Here is a 22,705-nt window from a genome sequence, read left to right on the forward strand (position 1 = left end):
TTTTTTTTTTTTTTTTTTTTTTTTGGGGGGGGGGGGGGGGGGGAGGTTAAAGGCCGTACATGGCAACTCTTCTGAATCTCCGTGTACAAAACTAAACCAATGACTTCACCATTGCTAAAATGGGGGAAAAATGCCTCCCCATAATTCAACAAAATGCACTAAATGGAGGATCGTGAAAAGTTAAATAAGACCATTGCCATAGTTTCACATAATCTCCTACAAAGTACTAATAATGTACCCAAGGTGTTAATGTAGCGAGTACTAGAATTAAGCATCAACTTACATCTTCCTCATCATCATCATCATCCTCTGCATCCGAATCGTTAAGTCCACCAGTTCGCCCAAGCAGCTTCTTCAACTCTTTTCCGGATTTGCTCAGTCCACCCTCCTCTCCATTATCTTCATCCTCATCATCTTCATCCTGCAAGAACAGGCAAAAAAAATTATTTTCTTGGCATTTTTTAATGTCCAAAAAGGAGGGATTTTGTTGGTTCAGGATTTAGACTTGGTCCAAAAATAAACAGACAGATCTAACATCAGACAATATATTTTTTTTATAAGTAAACGATTGTATTAATAATGATAGGCATAGCCCGAGTATACAAGATGATATGCAAGAGATAAGCCTATCTAGGGAGAAGCAATGGAAACAAGAAAGTCATGAAAATCAAGGCCATTAAAGTCTACAGCTAGGGCCCATAGGAATAAAGTTCAAAAAAAGAAAGATCTAAGTTCCTCTATTGAGTGTTCCTTGTCTTTAAACGTCCAGTTGTTGCGCTCCTGCCACAAACACCACATAATGCAGATAGGAACCATCTTCTACACCACTTTTATTTGGGGGATACCTGCTAGAGTCTTCCAGCTGGCCAATATTTTAAAAGAGTCTTCCAACATCAGACAATATTTTAAAAGAGATGCATCCTTAGTTAGTTCAGGATTTAGACTTTGTTAAGTTATAGATCCATCCATAACTGATAGTTTAAATTGCTTCATGTCTTCTTCTACAAGTAAGATAAGCTTATGATCAGGAAAAAGGAAACAAAGGCATATCTTTTTTTGACAAGTATTTCACTTATCAAGGTACACAAGGAGTCTACTTCAGATAAACCTAATGATGAAAAAAAACAGCGACCAAAAAAAAAAAAAAACTTTAAAAATCCTGGAAGCTAAAGCTAGGAAGGCATAGGCGGGCTGCCATCCAATAGGAGAGTGATTAAAAAATAATGCCTTCTAAAAAAAATAGTTTTCCAGACCATGTAACTGTGTATCGTAGTACATCTTCACTAACAATAATTTTCCAGAAGGGTTGACCCAATAAGGAAGTCACAGAGTGTCCAGACAGACCTGCTTAATTTCTGGAGGAGCAGGAACTTCAGGGGCCAATTCTTCCCTTTCTTCAGGATCATTACCAACGGCTTCATCATCATCCGTGAATATTTCTTCATGCTCCCAATCATCACCTGGTACATTCAAGAGGGAACAGATCCACGATAAGCATGGATATGACTAATAGAGGAAGTCATCAGGTATATCATTAATATGACAGGAACATTCTTAACACAAACAGTTGCTTAACATAGACACTATGGTAAAAACCATATAGTAATGCCTTTCCTTCATTCCACATTCAAATTGAATTTACAAGGGCTAGAAATAGGATAAAATTGGTGCAATACAAAAAAGCAACCAACCAAAGACGTGCAATTTTTTCAAGGATAGAAGTCCGATGATATAAATAATATGAACTGTAAAAGTGTGAAAATACATTCTGATAACTGACAAAGATAAGCCACAATAATTTATTCTTAAATAAAATTTGTTGCTCAGATCTCTATCTAGAGCTGTATCTTTTTCCTTAACTTTGGTAAGTAATACCAAGTAGATAGGAGGTGTACACTGTCCTTTCAAGAAACTACAAACATAAATCTAACCAAGTATAAAATCCAAAACAGATTCACATTAAACACCTCCCAAAGCAGACCTCAGGAAATTGGATGAAAGGGGGCTTCGATTATGCTTTATAACATTTTTTTTATGATGGGAGAACCACCCCACGGCAGGGCCCTTAGGATTCACCCATGGAACCTAAACCCCTAGGGAGACTAGCACAGCAACCCACCACCATGGCCTCCTAGTTAAATCACAGTTTTGATCCCAGGGGGAATCGAACCTGTGACATGGGGCTCATGCACACAAGTTCGCACTTACCACTTGGGCTAACCGCGGGTAGGTATGCTTTATAACATTAAAAGTACAATTAACCCTCTCGCACCAAATCACCGCACAAAAGGAGCAACCACCCTCCAAAGTCCAGCTGAAATCCCCTAGAAAAGATTCCTTTCCAACAAGCATACGCCTTGCTCACAGTCCTAGGCATCCGCCACTGCATCCATAAAGAGATAATGTGAGCCCAACTCCCACACCATTATACAATCTAGAAGGAGATGGTCAACTGCTTTTTCACTCTTCTTGCACATGCAGGGCCAATCCACAGCTATCTCACCCCTCTGCTTAAGGATGTTGACCGTCAAGATTTCTCCCAAAGCAGTTGTGCAACAGAAAAATGCTACTTTCCATTATTCCTTTTTTATAGGTAAAAAGATTTTCTTAGTATTAAGTAACAAGGCATTGTCCTAGTACATGGGACATATACAAGAGAATCAGAAAACATAAATACCATCTAGAGTCATATCTTGAAATCATAGACAGCAACAAATACTCAGAAATCAAGTGACATAATAAAACATATGGCTAATAGAGATACACTTCCTGAAAGTGACACATAACAATTCCCTCAGCATCATTGAATTGTTTAACGGGAATGAAGACTCTAACAACTGCACTCATTTATGTTAGATTTTCCTGGAGGATCGAACCAAACTGATCTGAATGGTATTTTTGTGTATTTTGGCATGGAATTACGTCACTTAAGGTGTCCCAACAGAAAATTGACCAGAAATGAGGAAAATAATCCATGGAGCTTCTTCTTTAGATGAAAAACAGGGTACAGTAAGGAAAAATGCTTACCCTTCTCAATATCATCATCATCTAAATCAAGATCACCACCTCTCGGACCTTCCTCGTCATCATCACCACCTCTTTTGTTGAGTCCCAATCTATTCTTCCTTGCGACCTCTTCCTCTTCATCCTCCTCCCCTTTATCTGAAACATTACCTTCTTCATCATCACCAGTCATCTTTTTACGTGCCCTACCACCAGCCACACCACTATCTTTGTCATCAGGCCTCTCCACTCCACCAAATGCAGCAGATCCATTATTTGCAGCTTTCATCATCCATCTTTCATATCCATCAGCAGTCCTTTTCCGGTTATTCATCTTTTCTTCTGCTTCCTCCAGTGTAAGTTGCTTATATTGTGCAACTTTGTTAAAGTTATACCTAAAGATTGGATGGGTCAAACCACCATTACAAAATAAATAAATAAGAGTAACATTTAAGTTCACATTAAAATACCAACTTTCCGACATAAGGAACGCGGTGCTCTATACTGAATGATTTAAGTATACATTTTCAACTAATATATCAACAGAAAAACAAAACAAAAATAAACAAGATTTTTTAACAATCACCCTTAAAAAAGGTAAAACAAAATCAATTCTATTCATATTGACAAGAACTCTTGTATACATTGGGTTGTACATACCAAGAACCAGCAGGAATAGCAGCAAACTCCTTTCCTTGCATCATTAGTAGGTAGTAAGTAGCGGATGGTGCACCTTCCATCTGACCTTGGAACTGAAATTGCCCTGTTTCATCCTCCAATAACCATGGTTTATTCTTGTACTTCTCCTATGTGATGCAATAACAAATTAATAAGAATGAGTGAGTGAGAAGCCAATGAGATGCGAGAGAGGTAGCATTTTGATCTGTCTATTAAACAAACTTCATGTGGTATTTGCTTTGCAATCAAGGTCTGGATGCAATTTGAGAATGGCACATTTTTCCTCCAATTATCACACAATGCTATGTTACTAGCCATACTAGATGCAAATTGGCATTTCTCTCATTTTAGATAATGGTGCAATTAAGGGCAAAATGAAAAAAAAAAACGCATAAATATGGCTCATCTCACTTAAAACACTGAACTTTTAACATATACAACACTCCGCTATCAGTTAAAACCAATTAATAGACCAAAACCAGCTTTTTATAATGGAATGAGAGATTTATGTATATTGTTTCAGCTTTTATACCATGAAGAATTAAACTAGACTAGACTGGGCACAACCAAAACAGCAAAATCGTTACTGTCCAACTATTATAATTCTAAGAAGTCCGATTCCCAATATGAGGTGCTGGGAATTCCCAATAGTACAAATGCAAAGGGTAGAGACGAGCAAAAAATGCAAAAAATGCCCAATGGGTCAGGATGAACTCAGTACCCGCAAAGTATCAGTAAGTTGCCGTCCTTGTAGACCTTCTTTTTGGAGAGACCATTTATTTTCTGCACTTCTCTTCTTCGAAAAATTTGGCAACCCAGACACAAATCTACCAATAAAGTAATTCTTGTCGCTGCTAGAACTCGCACGAACATTATACTCCTATAATGAAAATAAGTAGAAGAGCACATAAGCCTTCAGATTACAACAAAAATACATGTAATCTATAAGGTACTCGAAATCAGTAAAGGAAAAAAATTGGAAACACCACCATTATGTGCTTGTCTACATGTAACTATATTACTGTTAAAAAGTATAGATACATTAAACGCTAAAAACTTATTAGGTTCAAATATAGCTCGAGTCTCTTCACCTATTGGTCTGTCCTTATACCCACCCTTTCATAACTTAAACAAGAACTTGGGCAAGCTCTTCACCGAGTAAAAGTTTATATCATATAAAATCAAAGCACTCACACGGCAAAAGAAAAAAGTTCCTCACTAGCATCAAAATTCAGAATTCTGTTTCAGAGAGCAAAACCTAATTATAATTGAATCATAGAAATTACGAACTTTCTTTTTGCCAATAGTAACAGCTTACATTGAACATTATAATGTAAGGAAAAAAACGCATGTAGACACTTAACAACAAAACCTATAGTGTGTGTGTGTGTGCAGTGTATCAGAGAGAGAGAGAACTCGAATCAAACGCGTGACTGTGGCGCCACAGTCGTAGCATTTTTCATGGTTCTCGGCCTTGGTTTTGCCACAGCTCAAGCACAGAGTCATGTGCTTGCAATTGCTTCCGTACAAGTCCGTGGTCGATCCACACCCACTACACGACGGCTTCAACAGCAGATCGAACGACATGCTTCCTCCTTCAAAACGACAACGACAACTTGTTTTCCAATGAAACAAACAGAAATTCAGAGATGATCAGACACTAAGAAAGAGGAGAGCATGAATGAATGATCAATAACCTAGCCTACGATCAACAATCAATTCAACCAAGAAATTTCATTACCTTCGGATCGATTGATATGAGAACTCAAGGAGGGTTTTAATTTTGGTGATAACGGAATTTAATTGGCTTTGATTACTGAGAGTTGATTTTGGTATATGATTCGGTTCGCTTGAGAGAGCTTGTTCATGTTGACGGAGAATAGCCTGCGCAAGTGGGAGGAGAAGTATAATCGAAAGAAAATGTTATTCCGTCGATATATATCATCCATGTCAATAAAATTTAATTTATAAAATTCAAATTTTAAAATTTATCATTTAAATTAAATTATATCATATTAATAAATTTAAAATTTTATTATTTAAATTAAATTATATCATATAAATATTTTATTAAATATATTTTACAGAATATAATTTTTCATTTTATAAAAATTTTTCCTAAAAAGAATTCAAACCTTTTAAAAAAATAACTATTCACAAAATTAAATTTTTCTGTTAAGTCTAAAATTTTAAAGACACTTATAAAAGACTTGCATGTCTTGAATTCAAATCTAATGTTACGGATTTCATATATTTTTCAATGCATTTTTTTTTTCACTCTCATGGTAACAAACTTGTGTATCCTTTCCAACACGTGCGTGATATTTTTTCATTGATATAATAGAAATCTTATATATTATACTTTTACTCTACTCTTATTCTATCTAAATAGAAAAATGTTACTATGTTATCTCAGTTATATGCTCACTTTGTTTCATTGACGTAGTGTGGTACCTCGTGATTTATTAAAAAAAATTAAAAACACATATAGAAAGGATAGAGAAAATCTACAATTTTAATTTTTATATTTTTATATTTTTACGTGCTATTTTGTTTTAAATATATAAATATATATATATTTAATAAACCTCGTAGCACCATATAATGGCACCATATCAATAAAGTAAAGCAACATTATAAATGGATGACAAAATAGCAATACTCATTTAATTAATATGATATTATCAACCAATTCAATCTTTCTATAACTTGTCGGTACTTACAATTCCATAATAATACATTAAGCACATACTTTACTGTTTATATCCAATGTATTGTATCCTTTTACGTTATGTACTTGTCATTTGTAGTAATTATATCCCCAACTTATTTATTTATTTTTTAATATCTATAAAGAGAGACATTTCCATGGGATTATTACGTGGAATGTGGAATAATGATTATTCTTACAGTTAACTAAACAACGGAAATTATGAAATTATAGATTGAGATTGAAAAAAAATGTAAACACATAAAAATTTCTTAGAAAAACTTTAAAATTAAGGTTTCTTTAAAAATAATTAAATATGTCTTCTGAAACCCACAATCGGGACCTAAATATTTAAGAAAAGAAGAGACAAAATTACAATTATGACCAAATAATAAAATACGGAATAAAATAAACATCTTGCTAAAATCCAGCTGAAAATCCGAACCTCCTAATTGTTATTACAAATAAATGACGTACAAGTTAAAGTGCAAATCAACAATCCATAAGCCCAATTTATTAATTTAAAGGACAGTTTGTGATGATTAGAATCAATATTTTATTATTCCCTTGCTACTACAAATGGAGAAAACATGTTAATTTCTCTTTGCTAATATTATATTTGTCAACCATTCGTCAATATTTTTTTGCACTTTTCTTAATTTCTTACAACCGTGTATCCCTAAACATGATTTTTCAACTCCTCGACATAATTTTCATCTAATCGTTAGCAGGCCCAACCAACCACTTTAATTAAAATTGAAAATATCAAAACCACTATTTTAAAGTGGACTTCACCATTTTTACGGATACAAACATAAAATTTCAAGTAGTGTGGACAGGACACCACTACTCTTTATTTGTTGGAAAATCTTAGAAATTTTAGATAATTTCTGAATTTTCAGACAAGTAAATAAAACTTGTCTTACGTAAATTTTCTCAAATTTTTTTTTTCTCTCTCTCTAACCGTTCGAAATCTTGACCCCACTCCATAAACCACTAGTTAGTTTGTTTTTCGGTTTGCTTATTCGACCTGGTTTCGGTCTTATTCTTCTTTTTCATTTTCTTTTTTCACTAGATCGAACATGTTTGATTTGTCACTTTTCAGCCGACAAAATACCTGATACCACACGGGCCCACCACTTTGTTCGCCAGCTGCCAATCTTCAAAATTTTGGTAGAGGAGATGCCATACGACTGCTACGTGATCTGCACTCGCCACCAAAGCTGTGTGGCTTTCCGACGCGCCGATGCGTTTTTTAGCCTCCTACTACCACTCACGCAACACAATTGGACTCCCCATTTTTGGATCCTTCAGACTCTAGTCTCCAAGCTTCATCCGAACCAGCACATGTAGCACAGTCACCAGCTTCGCCGCGTATCCTCCAAAAGATAGCCAGCAACCCGAATTGTCCGATTCTAAGTATTTGGCTATATTACTGCATTCCCTAACCGATAATCTAGGGTAAAATAATGTGAAGACTTTCGTCAACGACTCTGGATCATATGGTTGTAGTGTTGCTTTCACGGATGCAAATCACAACCGCATTAGATAAATCCAACAATTGGATTTTAAAATCGCTATTGTAGCAATCCCCTGAGTTTGGGTCCAATTTATTGGTCTCATTGCCCATTTTTATTTTATATTCTATTGTATGTATTGTAACTTTTGTGAATAGATTTTTGTCAAGGTCTCTCGTCCTCTCCTCTTATATTCTCATTTTTAATTGAATGTAAGTTTGATGGAAAAAAATAAAAAATAAAACTCATATTGAGAAACTAAAATTGCACTTGCCCATGATTTGTTTTTCAAATTTTCTTTAATTTGAAATTTTTCAATACAAACATGTCTTAAACTATAAAAATATTTTGAGAAAATCTATTTGTAAACCTTATTTTTCACACACTTAATACATCGTTGATGTGAAAGATTTCCACATTAGTTATGCTAAAAAATGATTGATATTTTAATTTTTTTAAATTATAACAAGTCATTTTAAGTGGTGTGTTAACACATTGATTTATGTATAGCAAAATTCATATATATATATATAGATATATATTTATCTTTTCAACATAATTTGATCTAATCATTAGTAGAGCCCATCACTTTTACAACACGTAAGCAAACACTCTATCAACCTTTTTCTTAATTTTAAGTGGACATCACCAATGGTCATCCAATGGTGATCAAAAGTTTTTTTTTTATTAAATAATTTTTTATTATTTAATTGTAATAAATGCGCTACATCTTAAATAGTACGATGAAAATAGATAACATTATTCTTTTTTTCAATGGATTGCAAGAATCTCACATACTCTAAGACTAATCATTTTCCATGTAACTTAAAACGTCATCAGGGGCCATTAATTCCAACAACAACAATCACTCCAAAATTGGTATATAGAGCACGTTTAATAAAGTGCTTATATGTCATAATTTGATTTGAAAGATAAATTTTAAATTTTATAAATCAAATTTATTATTTAAATGAAGTTGATGACGTGCAATGACAATTTTAAATTATTTGATCGTAAACTGTATACTATTTAATAAAATTTTGTGTATTTAAATGCCGATTTGAAACTAAATAAAAAAATAAGAAAAATGCTAGAATGCACTCCACTCATAAAATCTTGGGCATGGCTGCTGCTCTACATTTGTTTTAAAAAATTTTTTAAGCTGCAGAAGGCGAAAGTATACACATACAAATGAAAATAAAATGGATGTTATCAATTTAGTTAAAAATCACTAAGTACATATACAAAATGAAGATAAAATGTAAAGAGGGTAAATCTTGGATTGCCCAAAAAAAATATGTTTACAGATCCCTTACACACATATTTTACCCAAAAAAATATATTTACAGATCTTTTTTTTACACACGTATTACACAGATCAGGGTGAGAGAGAGGTGATTACCTTCCCTTGGATGTGCGAAATGCTGTAGGGAGGATGCGCAAATTAGTAGTGCGGCATAAACTTTTGTTTTGATTTGTTTTCGTGAACCTGGACTGGAAGATAGGAGAAGTTGTGCAGATTGAGGGAGAAATGCGAGAAGTTGTACAAGAAGCTTTTGTTTTGATTTTTGATTTTTGATTTTGTTTTGCTTTATTTTTTTCTTTGGAAAAGGATTCCTTTGTGCAAGAGCCCATCATATTTTTTAGTAGAAAAATACTTCTTGCAACCGGCTTATGCAATCAGCGGGGAGTCTCCATCTCATTAAATGAAACGTTGTGTTTCATTTTATATTGCAGTAGGCAGGAAGAAGAAAATAGGAGCAAGTCACAGAAAGGAAATGAATGGGAGAAAAAAAAAAAGGAGACTTAGAACGTCAACTACCTTATCATCTAATGTGGTTTTCACTTTTCAGTACCACAAGTATGTCGATCATTGTGTTGGTGGACTTGATTTCATCCAGTTTTAAGCAATTTGTCTTTCTCATGTCTCACCATATGGATTACCTATATTTCGATTTTCTCCCGAAAGTCCCTTCGGTCTCCTTCAGTTCTAGTTTCTAGAGAGAGAGAGAGAGAGAGAGAGAGAGAGATGGATTTCGACATGGCTTCAGCACCACCTTTTTGTCGAAATGCTCGCACTTGAAAACATTATCCTTCCCAGATGATTGAAACGCTTACAGTGTAAATTCTTTATGCGATCTGTGCGAAATGCTTTCACTCAAATATAAAATTTTTCTCAAATCTTCTTCTCGAAGTTCTACTTCTTCTAAGATGTTTATAGTTCGATGGATTATCTTCTTCTCGAGATTCTACTTTTCTCAAAGTTCTCTCTCTGTTTTTTTTTTTTTTAATTTTTTTATAAATGCTGACGTGATAGTTAGCCGGTTCCACACCAGTTACACACGCCAGTTGTACGTAGCAGTTTTGTTTTTAGTATTACTCTTAAATATGTCCACTCATATATTTTAATTTTTTTAATGATTAAGAAAATGATTATTAGTAAAATTGTATTTTTTTTTCTTAAAGATTAAAGATGTTTAAAAAATATTTAAAAAAAAAAGAAAAAAGAAAAAAGAAAAAAGAAAAAAGAAAAAAGAAAAAAAAGCCATTTGCATTGGTATGCATATTTAGAATGCACATTTAGTATGCATCCTAGTATTTTCCTTTTTCTTTTGTTTTTTCTATACTTATCCACCTCGGCACTATTCCTACTATTTTGTGCACTATAGGAGGCTTCCCAATAGCACGAATAACATTTATTATAAAATAAAGGGATGACAATATATGATACAATACGTTAATCCAATACGAACATGATATGAAATTAGCAGATTTGGATTTAATGTTAATGGGATCGGGTCAAAATGGGTTAATCTGTTATGACACGATTTATTAACAGGTCACTAATGAGTCAATCCGCTAAATCCATTAGTACCCCGTTTAGACCCATTAAATTTTTTATTCAAAATTACAATTATATCATTTTTAACATAAAAACAAAAATACTTTAATCCTATTTCGTATTTTCTAATTCTATCTTTTAATTTTCAATTGAGTCAGTTCTTATGAATTATGATTGCCTCCCACACTTCTAAGTTCTTATGGATTGTAATTTTAGACTTATGTATTAAGTTTTATATTTTTGAGAGATATTATAATTTTAAATTTTATGTCAAATTATGTTAATCATATCAAATAGACTATTTGGATAAATTTAACCAATTTACATAAATGGGTTAAAATGAGTCGTTTAGTATCAATATATTTTTAATTAATTAATAATAAGTCAAAACGGATCATCTCATATTAATTTGTTATTTTAATAAATTGTGTTAGAATTTAAAATTTTGATCCGTTAAGCTTAACCGATTATCTTGAAATTGATCTATATCATATAATGTACATGACATGAAGACGAAGAACACCCGTTAATACGACTTGCCACCCCTCGCGGCTCGCAGGATAATGAGCCCAGACCTCGCTGCTAGCGAAAGGCCGAACCTGCATGGATAATTCCCGCATGCTCTTCCTCCAAACTCCACAAGGTAACCTTCACACTCCAGCCGTGGTTACTTATCCGATCTTCGACAGTTTTTTTCTGGGCCAGAATGGCTCTGAAATCTTTCATCGAAGTCCATCCCGACTTCCACTTCCCCATCCAAAACCTCCCCTACGGAGTGTTCAGGGTTGCCCGGTACAGTGGCTTGACCGGGCGTGGCGATCGGGGACTACGTTCTGGATTTTTCCGTGATCGTCTCTTCCGGGCTCTTCGATGGCCCAATCCTGAAGAACTCCGATTGCTTCTCTCAGGTTCGTATTGCCAGTGTATCAGTGCTCATTCATGCATGTTACTGTGGAATTAAAGTTTTCGAGAGATGAAGTTTTGTACAATTTCTGGTGACATGAACGTCGGTAACACTCTTTTTGTTGCTCAGAAACCGGAGGATAAGAAACGAAAGCAAACATCTACTAGTTATTCTCTGGCATGAATTTTGGAGAAAGTGAACAAATAAACCGATATAAGTGCTTTAGAGCTATTTAATTTAGTTTGAAGTTTCCAATTCATTAAGAGATTGGCCGGGAATTTTAAGAGCTTTCTGAATTTATTATTTAATTATTAAAATTTTTTCGACTGCGATATTAAACTTGGTGCTAGGAAAAGGAAAAAAAACTCACTGCAAGAACAACGTAGACGACAGCTATAGCTAGCTGATGATTGCCCGTATCACCACATTTTTGTTGCATTACCATGAATTGCAGATATTCGGTGCAGAATATATGCTCTTTATCTCCTGCTCTGTAGAAAAGTTAACTTGACAGTTTGGGCAGAAAGTGTTTACTAATTGTTTGCAATTTGCCATATTTTTATTTCCAGCCTGATTTAAACAAGTTCCTGGCTATGGGACGTCCTGCTTGGAAAGAAGCTCGTGCTTTGCTTCGGAGACTATTGTCATTGTGAAAACATGTAAAGAATGAAATACAATGCACTCAATGTGCTCGAGAAAATGACACAACCAGAGAGGAAAAATTTCCTTTGTATTTCGTATTCTCCAACCTACTGTTCATTACATCTATGTGCTATTTATATCAGAAACTTTCCAAAGAATTAGATTACATCAACGGTTCAGATTTACACAAATGATTGTAAATGATATTCTAGACCTAGGACACTTTTAGCTCTTTCATTGGTTCTCTTGAAGATGCTTTTGGAAGATGCTCTTTTGTGGCTGTTGTTTGCTTCTGGCTGTGGTCTGTGCTGTCTGGTGCAGCAATTTGGGTGTGAGCCTTGCCATGCGCATTACCATGCGTTGTGGCTGTAGAGTTTGTCGTTGCTTCAATAGTCATGTATGCCAACTATCAGTTAGTGGTATTAATACCCTTTGGTGCTTCATGTCAGTGGTGTTGTTTCATGTTTGTCTGATATTTGATGCTATATTGACAAGAGGTTGGTTTTGACAGCCACAGACATTCAGGCATGGGAATATGTTCCTCTCAGCCCTTTTCTTGGAAAGAGTTTTGGTAAAAAGATGAAATTTTATTACTCCAATTTTCAAAATTCATCTGGCAAACTTGAAGGTCAGGATACACACACTATGTCTACCTGCTGTCTCACTAAGGATTGCACATGTACTTTGCTTACAAGTGATTCTTTAGTCTGTGGAGAACTGAATTTTGTTTACATACTCTTTTTAGGTACTACAATATCCCCATAGATTGTAACGTTAGATGCTCTTGAACCTTTTGCTTGTGATGCTCCCAAACAGGTAATTTTTAGTTCATTCTATTTTCTCCTAATTTCTTGCGCTTAATGTCTTCTGGTGTGGCAACATCCTATATGATGCGTGCTTTAAATTGCAGGACCCTCCTCCTTTGCCATATCTGGCTGAAAAACATCCAAGAACTATGACATTACATTGGAGGCAGTATATACTTCAATGCTCTTTTTTTGCAGATTGTCTTCCTTCTATATCATGATACAGTGTTCCTCTGTTTCAAGTGATCAATTTGCTGTTCCAAAAATGATTGCATTCTCAAGAGAATGATGAAACTGTACTCTTGCTGCAAGGTTCAAATTAAACCTGTGCTGGACACAAAGATTCGTGTGTAATTTCAAAAATTTGTAAGGAGTTACATTACATTTATCCTCTCTTACAGTCAACAGAATGTTCATAACTTCCCAGTAAATAGAAAGCTTTAGATAGTTTTATATCTATATGGATCCTTTCTGGTATTCTATATGCACATATTTTTGCAGTTGTGTATATTATGAGTTGTTGTTTCTGTTAGGCATCTTGAATTACTTTTACTTGTATTTAGATATTAGACATTAACTCAACAGCTTGCTCACCACACCATTAATGGTTGCCTGGCGATCTCCTTGGAACTGGGACCATCAGTGGACCTGTATGGTTTCATCACATCTGTTTATTTTTAATTTTACTTTCGTACAATCATAATGCTGGAATTCTGATAATTTTGTATTCAAATGACTGTAACTTAACTTTGAAGCCTGCAATTCCTGTTTTGTACAAAATATAAGTTCAGCCACTAATTGTACCTCCCGCGACAGAAGCCAGAATCTCTTGGATGCTTGCTAGAGTTTAACGTGGAATGGACAGAAACCACTATCCTTGAATGGGACACCTCGAAAATTCCTAGAAGATGGAGATGAATTCATTTTTACTGGATTTTGCAAGGTTCTTAAAATCATACAGTTTCTCTAGTCCTCTTAATTCTGAATATCATACTCTTTGGAATTCATGCATCGATGTTCTTTACAGCATACTAAATTTAAGAATTTGTAGAACTAAAGCTTGAACTTTACATCATTTCAGGGAAATGGTTATAATTCTGGGTTTGGGGCATGTTCTGGAAAGATTATTTCATCATGCCCTTGAGGATGATGATGTTTTCTTGATATTATAGTGGTTAACATTTCCCTTTGGTTCATATATATTTTTTTTTCTTATATTTATAGATAGTCTAATCATAAAAAAATATAAATGGTCTCAATTACAATAAATAAAAATGCTAGAAACTGCACTACTATTTCTTCAATTTTAAAATTTTTATAAGAACAGTAATTAATTGTCGTATTCTTCAAATAATATGGAGAAATTTAATAATATATACTACCGTCCAGACAAAACATACAGTTTAAAGAGGCTAATGGGATGTATAAGAAGGTGGACTCTGCATGTGATAAAAGCAAGTTCATTATCCATTGGTCAAAAAGAAGGAGAGCGCGGGTCCCGTTTCAAAACGGACGGTCGTCACGCCACTGATTCGTGCTACGCGCCAACAGTGTTCAATAAGCTTTTACTACCGTTACATTAACAGTGCATTCACTTTTTATATATGTATTATATTATATTATATTGTATTGGGTCCTTATATTTACTCACCGTCTCTTTCCCTTCAACTTCAAATAATCATTTGGCATGAAATGAAATCCTCTCGCAAGGGCAGCTTCTTCTCCTCCTCTTCCACTACTGTAACCTTTGCCTTCCATAATGACGACCACTCTACTTCTCCAACCCATCACGGTGTCACCGAGATTCCCATCCAGTCCTCCAAAGCCGCTCCAGTCCCCGTCACCGTCCATCTTCCCCACCAATTCCAATCCAACGCCGCCGCCAAGATACAATCCACCTACCGTGCCCACATCATCCGCAAACTGTACAGAAAAATCTCGGCTGCCAACTCCGAAGCCGACCAGCTACAACGCTCGATTCAGCTGCAGGAGACTGTGGACGCCGTCAGGAGCGACGAACGCGCGAGGCTGAGGATGAACGAGGCGCTGATGGCTCTGTTACTGAGGCTGGACTCGGTGCCCGGTATTGATCCGACGTTGAGGGACGCGAGGAGGAAGGTGAGCCATCGGATCGTGGGGTTGCAGGAGATACTGGACGCGATTTCGGAAGCGAAGGTGCCGGGCGATGATCACTGTTATCATGCGTGGGGTACACCTTGGGGTTATGGATACGATGGCTTGACGAGGAATTGGGACGACGTCGTGGCGGAGATGGAGGAGGAGGTTTGCAGGGAACGAGGTGGTGACGAGATGGATAGGTTTTGTGCGCAGAATTTGGGGTTTCGGTGCTTGCAGAGGTTTCTGCATGAGCCCTGATCCTTTGGTTCGGTTTCCGTTGGGTACAGCTTCTACCATGTGTGTGTGTATATATATATATATATATATATATAAAGTTGTGTGTTCTGGAGGTGAATTGTTATTGTGGTGGATGGCATATATATGATGGGTTCTAAGAAAATTAAAATTAGCAAACAAAAAGTGGTAGGAAATCTCTCTCTCCCTCTCTCTTACTCAATTACTCGCCGAAGGAAGAAAATGCTAATGCGAAAAAGAAACCAATTAAAAACGAGAAGGAGATGTTTCTACAGATCGGAAATACATATAATTAAGGATATGGTTATACATGATCTAATTAAACCCCAGAGAGACCGGTGGCCTAAGCGACACAGCTGCACTTGCACCGTGACATGCATCTCTTGCAATCGGAGAGTTTTGGGCTCCCACCGTTGCAATCACACCTCTTCACACAGCTAGACCTGGAGCTACCAGCCCACAAGCACCGCGCCATGCAGCGTAATACTGGCACGCATGATGGGCAACCATACTTCATCTGGCTAACAATACAGTCTTTGCATTCACTGCCGTTTGGTGTGCAGGCCAGCATCCCCACCGGCGAGATCACCAGCAATATCATCAACAGCATCATTGGCACCGGCAGCTCCATTTCTTTCAGGTTGGGTATTTCTTTCTTTTTGCCATGCTCTTCGTAGCTTCTTCATTTATAGACCACCATTTTCTTTATAAAAATAATGTTATGGGCCTCTTCGAGAATCGAGACTCATCTTTGGGATATACATGTAAGAAAGATATTCAATGCTTCATATCAGCACCCTACTCTGCTGTGGAAATTCTTACAACTGTTCGATGATGATCCAAGGGTACTCAATGAATGTGAGAGAAATGTATTTATTTTTTGAGTTGGTTTGGGTTGGGTTGCTTGCTCTAGGCCTCGGTAACCACTGAATCAACTCATTTACCGTCATTAAATTTCTGCCATTTCTTGGTTTGCACAAAATGCCTTATCTCTATAGATACCTCTCTCTTTACGGTATGACATACTTGCTCAGAAGCCACCGCCTTGAAAGTACCTCAAAAGTAATTATCTTTGGCATGCCACCGATTTTTACATTGACTACTCTACCTACATTCGTGTATCTTGCAGTAAGTATTTGCGGGGCACGTTTGAAATATAAAGTCACGTATCCAAGTTCTTGATCGAGTTTCTGTCTTTTTATAGTGATTGAACTCCTAAGGTCCTTCCGAAATCAAAATTATATGAAAAATGACTTTGCAAGTTTAGGGTGTCCAAATTCTGTACATACCTTTTGAAAAAAAAAAAAGTAAGATTCACTTAAAAATTTCTCTTTTTTTTTTTTTTTTTTTTTCATATGGCTTACAGAAGATTTGTGCACCCTGAATTGGCATATATCACTATTCAAATTAAATAGGCGTTGCTCACCCACCTTGCCATCTGGAAACTCAAGCAATTGACCATTTGCTTCATTGAAATCGGAGCTGTGCCGCACACTACTTTCTGTCTCGCACCTTACTCATAATTGTAACAGCCGATATCAAGAACTAGGAAATGTTTCTTATTCTGATCCAAAATCTAGGTGCCATATCCAAGACATTGCTCAACCACATTTCCAGCAAGTATCCTCAAGGAGGAAGACAATCACAAATAGACAATTCTACTGAAAGCATTTTCTTCCAACTGTAAAAACGAACAAAGATTTTTTTTTTTATTGGTATAAAAACGAACAAATTAGATTGTCCACTTCTCAAGGACGTTTCAAACAAATCCTCTCCAAACAATGATAGATACTCGTACAGAACTGCCGAAAATTCCAACACAAAAATATTTTGCCTTCAGAAATCTTTTGAATCATGCAAGCCTCAATTTCTAGAGAACCAAATGACTTTTTCCTTCTGTCAGGAAGCTTCCTACATATTGACATATCACCCACTTCCGAAGGTCAATTACTTCTATCATCTCTCCCATCATGGATCATCATCTGTCCGTAAAAATTACAATACCATTGCCTAAACTTAATACATAACCGATGCGCATTCCACACTGGAACTTGAGCCCCTATATTACTGCTGCTGTTCATAAATCTGCATATAAGCCTTAGAGAGTGCAACCATTTGAGGAAGTGTTTCTGAAACATGCAGATCCTGCATCTCATACCTGAAAATATTGAAGGTCACAAGTGTTGGTTGCAGTGTTTGTTACATGTATGTTCAAATTTACGCAAATCTACAAAATATGCAGTTACCATAGTTCTTCTGACTTCCGCTGTACAAAGCCCCTGTAGAACCCTTCCTCGGGTTTACCATCATGAACAATATTGGCAATCAAATCATACTTTGAACGTAATTTTTCACTCTCTTTGGGTGTTGGCAAAGGAATGTAATCCTTCAACTCCAGGTTCTTCACAGGAAAGTTGACTGAGTTAAACATAACATCAGTTAGCACAAGGTACATGAGCTGGACAAGATCCACATATTCTGATAGCCCTAGATTCAGCAATACAACTCTGATATATATATTTACGAAATCTTACCTAATGTAGGGTTCTTTTCCACAAAAAATTGTTCTTTGTAAATAGACGCATGTGGAGAATTACATACTGGGGCAATCTAGTAACACGATATCTCATCCTTGCAATACGAGGTCGGACAACTTTGGTGACAGTTTCGCCATCAAACTTCTTCAGGATGTTGAAGAGTGAAACCTATAATAAAATCAAATGAAAATTTTGGTCCACGAGAAACACTAAAAAATGCACATAAACCTGCAAAAGTTTTCTCTAAGGTACAATAGAAAGAAGGCCACATTGATCTAGGAATAAAAATAATGATGCAGATGCTAGTGTTTCAGTCAATACTTTTTTAAAATTTATATTTTTTATGGGAAAGTTATACAAACATCCTATGAATCTTGAGCCCATGTACTCACTTTCCACCCCTTGTGAGAGGAGGAAGCTCACTTTGAGCCAAATTAGTTCAGTGTGTGACAATAATATTACTCCAATTAATACTCAGAATATAAAAGAAAACATAATAGAAAATGCTTCAAAATTCTGTTATTATTCTTAAAAGATGATTGCATTGTTTAAATAGGGCCATAATAGGATTGGCCAATCTCGAGCAATTTTTAAACAGAGCCAAAGCAGTGCAGAATGCAGCATATGTAAATCATGAGAAAAGAACCCAAGTTAACCCTCTCTCTCTTCCCTTCTCTGTTTTTGTTATTTTCTGAGAACTGAACATGGCCTTAAAAGAATTCGTCAATTCCAAGTCACCCTAGAGCACTACTATTGGCTCTTTAAATTTTACCCACCAATTAAAGTCGCTCTAAATACTGCTCAAAAGAATACTGCTCAAAAGACAGAAGGCATTATTTAACCCCCTCTCTGCCCTTCACCCCATGACTATAATCAACTTTTTTCAATATATATATATATATACACAAACACACACACGCTAAGGGAGCAGAAAATATATCCCATTAATGTTGCAATCATACTAACAAAGAAATCAAAATCTACCTGGGGTATTATGTTTTTCTCCATGACGTCTTTGAAAAGAGGTGGGGGCAAATCCAGTTCAAGTATTAAAATGGCATTCTCGAAGTTTCAGTCACAATCGCTTCATGTTCAGTTCCACCATCGGTGAATATGGAAACAAAATTCTGGTAGTCACCATTTTCATTCTTCTCAGTGACAGCATTGTTTTGCATCTCTTTCACTACCTCCAATTCGCCCTATCGAGTATATTGTACATTTTGGATAAGCACTGGTGAAATCCAGTGAATCCAACCACAAACAACAAAGTGAACAACAAGAAAATAAGGATAATATAGACAACCTGAAAGCAATCATAGATAATGCTTTTATTTTTCTTTGTTTTAAGATCGTTATGAAGTGTGTTAAGAAACCATGACATGAATTCAACCAGGTCTGACTGTGCACCTATCCGAAATTGGTTTTTACTGGCTTTCATAACTGCCTGCAGAAACTCATGTGGGCTCACCTGTAAACATTAAAAAAAAAAAAGATTAAGATGAATCTCGTGTCAGGAACAATTAATTCATTGTGGAAATCACTGGAAACAAACCTGTCCTTTGAAGTTCCGTGTATGCCAAATCTTTCGTGTGAGTTCTCCAAATTGATGAACAAGTAGAGATTTGCTGTGTCTATAATTTTCAGGGATAAGGAAAAAATTTCTTAAAGGAGTAACTCTCATCAAAGATTGTATTATGACATTCACAAAATCTGCATCTTTAATGTTGTTAAGACCCACCTGAAATTTGCCAAACTCATGATTAACACTTCAAATAGTCCGATTAACATCTTTACAACAAAACATTTTTTCCATACAATAAGTCTCTACAACAGAATATAAATGCAATTTTGTACGAGACCAACGATAGCTACCATTCCTGGGAGGTAATCAGAACCATCAAGTGCCCTGGACCATTGCTTGTTCTTGTCAAGTTGTTCAACTAGTTCCCTAGTAAACCTGCATATATGGTAGCTGGAAAAAAATAATAGAAAATGAAATCAATAAGATATAGACAATAGAGTGTGACTGAAAACATTACATATCCTTACCACAAATAGCACTGAGAAACTTAATGAACACACATGCAGTAGAAGTGCAAAGAATGAGTGGGGGACAATGTAAAATAGGGTATAGATTTCTTTTTGATAAACTAAGTCATAGCACACCTTGGACTCAGTACATGTCAAATGTCATCCAATGAGGGGTCGTCAATTTCATATCCATCGGGAAGGCAATAAACCTGCTAAGTTCGAAGATTGATGTAAACATGATGGCCTGCTTTGAGGCTCTGAGTATATGCGTGAGACTTTTTCCCTCTTCCTTGATAGTACTTCCCACAGACCAAACATGCGTACACATTCAAGTTCGACAGAGAAACAGAGCAGAACTTCTAAAAATCAAAATCCAAAACCTGCAAAACATAGAAGAACAAATGAAAATAAGTTTTTAAAATGCTACTATGTAATTGAGAAATGACACACACACACACACACACAGAGACTAGAAATGCATTTAAATGGATATGTGCCAATTGCTAATATGCATTGAAAAGAAATCCAACACACTTGCACACATCAAGATATAAAGAAGCATTTTACATAGAAATACCCGCAAAGAGTTCTTAAATTTTTTAGTATCCAAGACGGGTAGCATACATGGCGATTCACAGCATCAAGATAAGGACAGTCCCTCCAGCGCTCAACCTCCCGGCTTCGCTTTCCTTGACTGTATTCTTGCTCATTTTGATCAGCATCATCGTCATCAGCTCGTTGATCACTTCCATTGCCAATTTGCTCAGCCAGTTGCCTACACTCTTTCTTTCTGTCTCAATTTGGACATCCCTTCTCCATTGCCCTTCGTCATCCTCCTCGTCATCATCATCATCATAATTTTCTAGTCCAGCAAGAGGATTCGCAATGGGATGAGGAGGCGGTGATGGAGACAACTCCTTCACCACTCTTCGCCTCTTCAATTCTGATGTGAACACTTACTCATTCTCCAGCAAACTATCATGTTCTCTCTTCGGTTTCATTTCTGTTACAGTTTCACTAAGCTTAAATGGTATATTCATTAAATTTTTTCAAATGTATTAAATCTAAAAATAGTATTAAATCATAAAAAAATATAGCGAAAACAATTACTGAAGACGAAGAAATAATTCTTCCAAGTTTTAAGTGCAAAACTAACTCCGTTCGTTTGCAAAGAAAAGCTATAAGTTTTCTACGCAGTTGTTTTCCTCACCTTTACTGGAAACTAAGCCAGAGTGTTTCAAGGTTATAGGGTTTTCACAACAGAAATACCAATGCAAATGGAGCAACCAAAATAACTCAAACAAGTGATTCATAAACCAAAGATAATTCTTTGACAAACCTGAGAGCGATGCTGGAAAGCTGACTGAAGCGAGAAGCTCAGAAGCAGCGGTTAATCTCCCCGCAATTCGGTCACCGGACACTCGGAACGAGTAGCGAGTCAGGAATCGGAAACGGTCGAGAATGTGCTGCTAAGATCGGTCGGTCTGTAAGACGGAGCCTGTAGGCAGGGTATTGAGTGGGCTTTAACTCGGGCGTTTATCTTTAGGCCGTTAGTGCCTTGGCCCATTATTTATTTATTTTCCAATTATTTATTTTTCTACATATTTGAAATATTTCTAATCTCATCTTGTCATAAAATATCATATAATTATAAATTCATTTTATAGGGAGTGAGAGAAAACTGGATGGTATTTTGAGAGGAATTTGTGTATTTTTCTTTCATTTTTAAGTTTTTTTTGGATTGAGTTTTAATTAATTGAGTGCATTTAGAAAAATCAGGCAAATTGAAGAACATAGTGAAAACTAAGGGAGATTTTATATGGTTAATAAGAGTAATTCTCAATTTTTTTTTTTTAATATGAAATAATTTAGGACAAGCCAAGAGCAGCAAGACTGTTTGAATTTGAAAAGTCACCTTGGAGCCATACGGCTTCAAAACTCATTAGAAATCTTATCACCAACTCTGTAACGGCAGTTAGATTGGTGTCATAAGAAGATCTTGGGTTAATTTATAATTACTTCAATACAATTGGTGAAAAAAAATATTAGTGAGTCGAAACATAATAAATTGGAGTAAGATATGAGTGAAATGAAAGTGTAGTATATAGTATTTTCCGTCAAAGTAAAATTTAAGAAGTCACTGAAAGTGTGAATGTATTTGATAGGATTTTCACGAGGATGAGGATTCTCACAACATGCATGGTGTGGATAAGTCCAACAAAAATGATCTTATCCGAGAGGATTATAGTGTACATGAGGTCACGCCATTATTACTGTAGGAAAAAGCTACGCCCACCGCTTTTCCTTCCCGCTTGACCATCCCGCTTGATGTGGCATCCCACGTGGCATGACTTAATTGATTAAAAAATTGAATTTCTTCAAGCAAAAAATTACATCTCTTCGTCTTCTTCAAGCTAGGCATTTTCTCTCGAGAACAGAGCTTCTTCAAGCAAAAAATTAGATTTGCTCCGTCTTCTAGCTACGCCATTTCCTTCATCTTCTTCAAGCTCAAGCTATGCCCTTTCTCCCAAAAATAGAGCCCTCGTAAAATCCGTCACCTCCATCTTCTTCAAGCAAAAACCTAGTAAATACAGCCCTTGTAAAATTCTCTGCTAAACTATAATCCAGAAGCCATTAAATTCCAACTTATAATAAATACAGC

The 22,705-nt window shown here is 35.9% G+C and overlaps 2 protein-coding genes and 2 pseudogenes across 2 annotated transcripts; 2 read left to right on the forward strand and 2 right to left on the reverse strand.

Moving 5' to 3' along the window:
• Positions 1–274: 274 nt before the first annotated feature.
• LOC118347938 (transcription initiation factor IIF subunit alpha-like) lies at positions 275–5,594 on the reverse strand. Its single transcript, XM_035688378.1, has 7 exons — positions 5,423–5,594; positions 5,098–5,296; positions 4,403–4,561; positions 3,664–3,809; positions 3,028–3,398; positions 1,345–1,460; positions 275–421 (listed from the first exon to the last, which is right to left on the reverse strand). Exons 2-7 carry the CDS (start codon positions 5,266–5,268, stop codon positions 275–277), a joined length of 1,110 nt encoding a protein of 369 aa, XP_035544271.1. The 5' UTR covers positions 5,269–5,296; positions 5,423–5,594.
• A 5,691-nt stretch (positions 5,595–11,285) lies between these two features.
• Positions 11,286–14,246, forward strand: LOC109007123 (annotated as a pseudogene).
• A 505-nt stretch (positions 14,247–14,751) lies between these two features.
• Positions 14,752–16,457, forward strand: LOC108979216 (BAG family molecular chaperone regulator 5, mitochondrial-like). Its single transcript, XM_018949846.2, has one exon. The coding sequence runs from the start codon at positions 14,795–14,797 to the stop codon at positions 15,476–15,478; it is 684 nt and encodes a 227-aa protein (XP_018805391.2). The 5' UTR covers positions 14,752–14,794; the 3' UTR covers positions 15,479–16,457.
• Positions 16,458–17,320: 863 nt separating this feature from the next.
• Positions 17,321–21,526, reverse strand: LOC108979212 (annotated as a pseudogene).
• Between the last annotated feature and the right edge of the window lie 1,179 nt (positions 21,527–22,705).

Source organism: Juglans regia, chromosome 3 (genome assembly GCF_001411555.2).
Source record: "Juglans regia cultivar Chandler chromosome 3, Walnut 2.0, whole genome shotgun sequence".
NCBI lineage: Eukaryota > Viridiplantae > Streptophyta > Magnoliopsida > Fagales > Juglandaceae > Juglans > Juglans regia.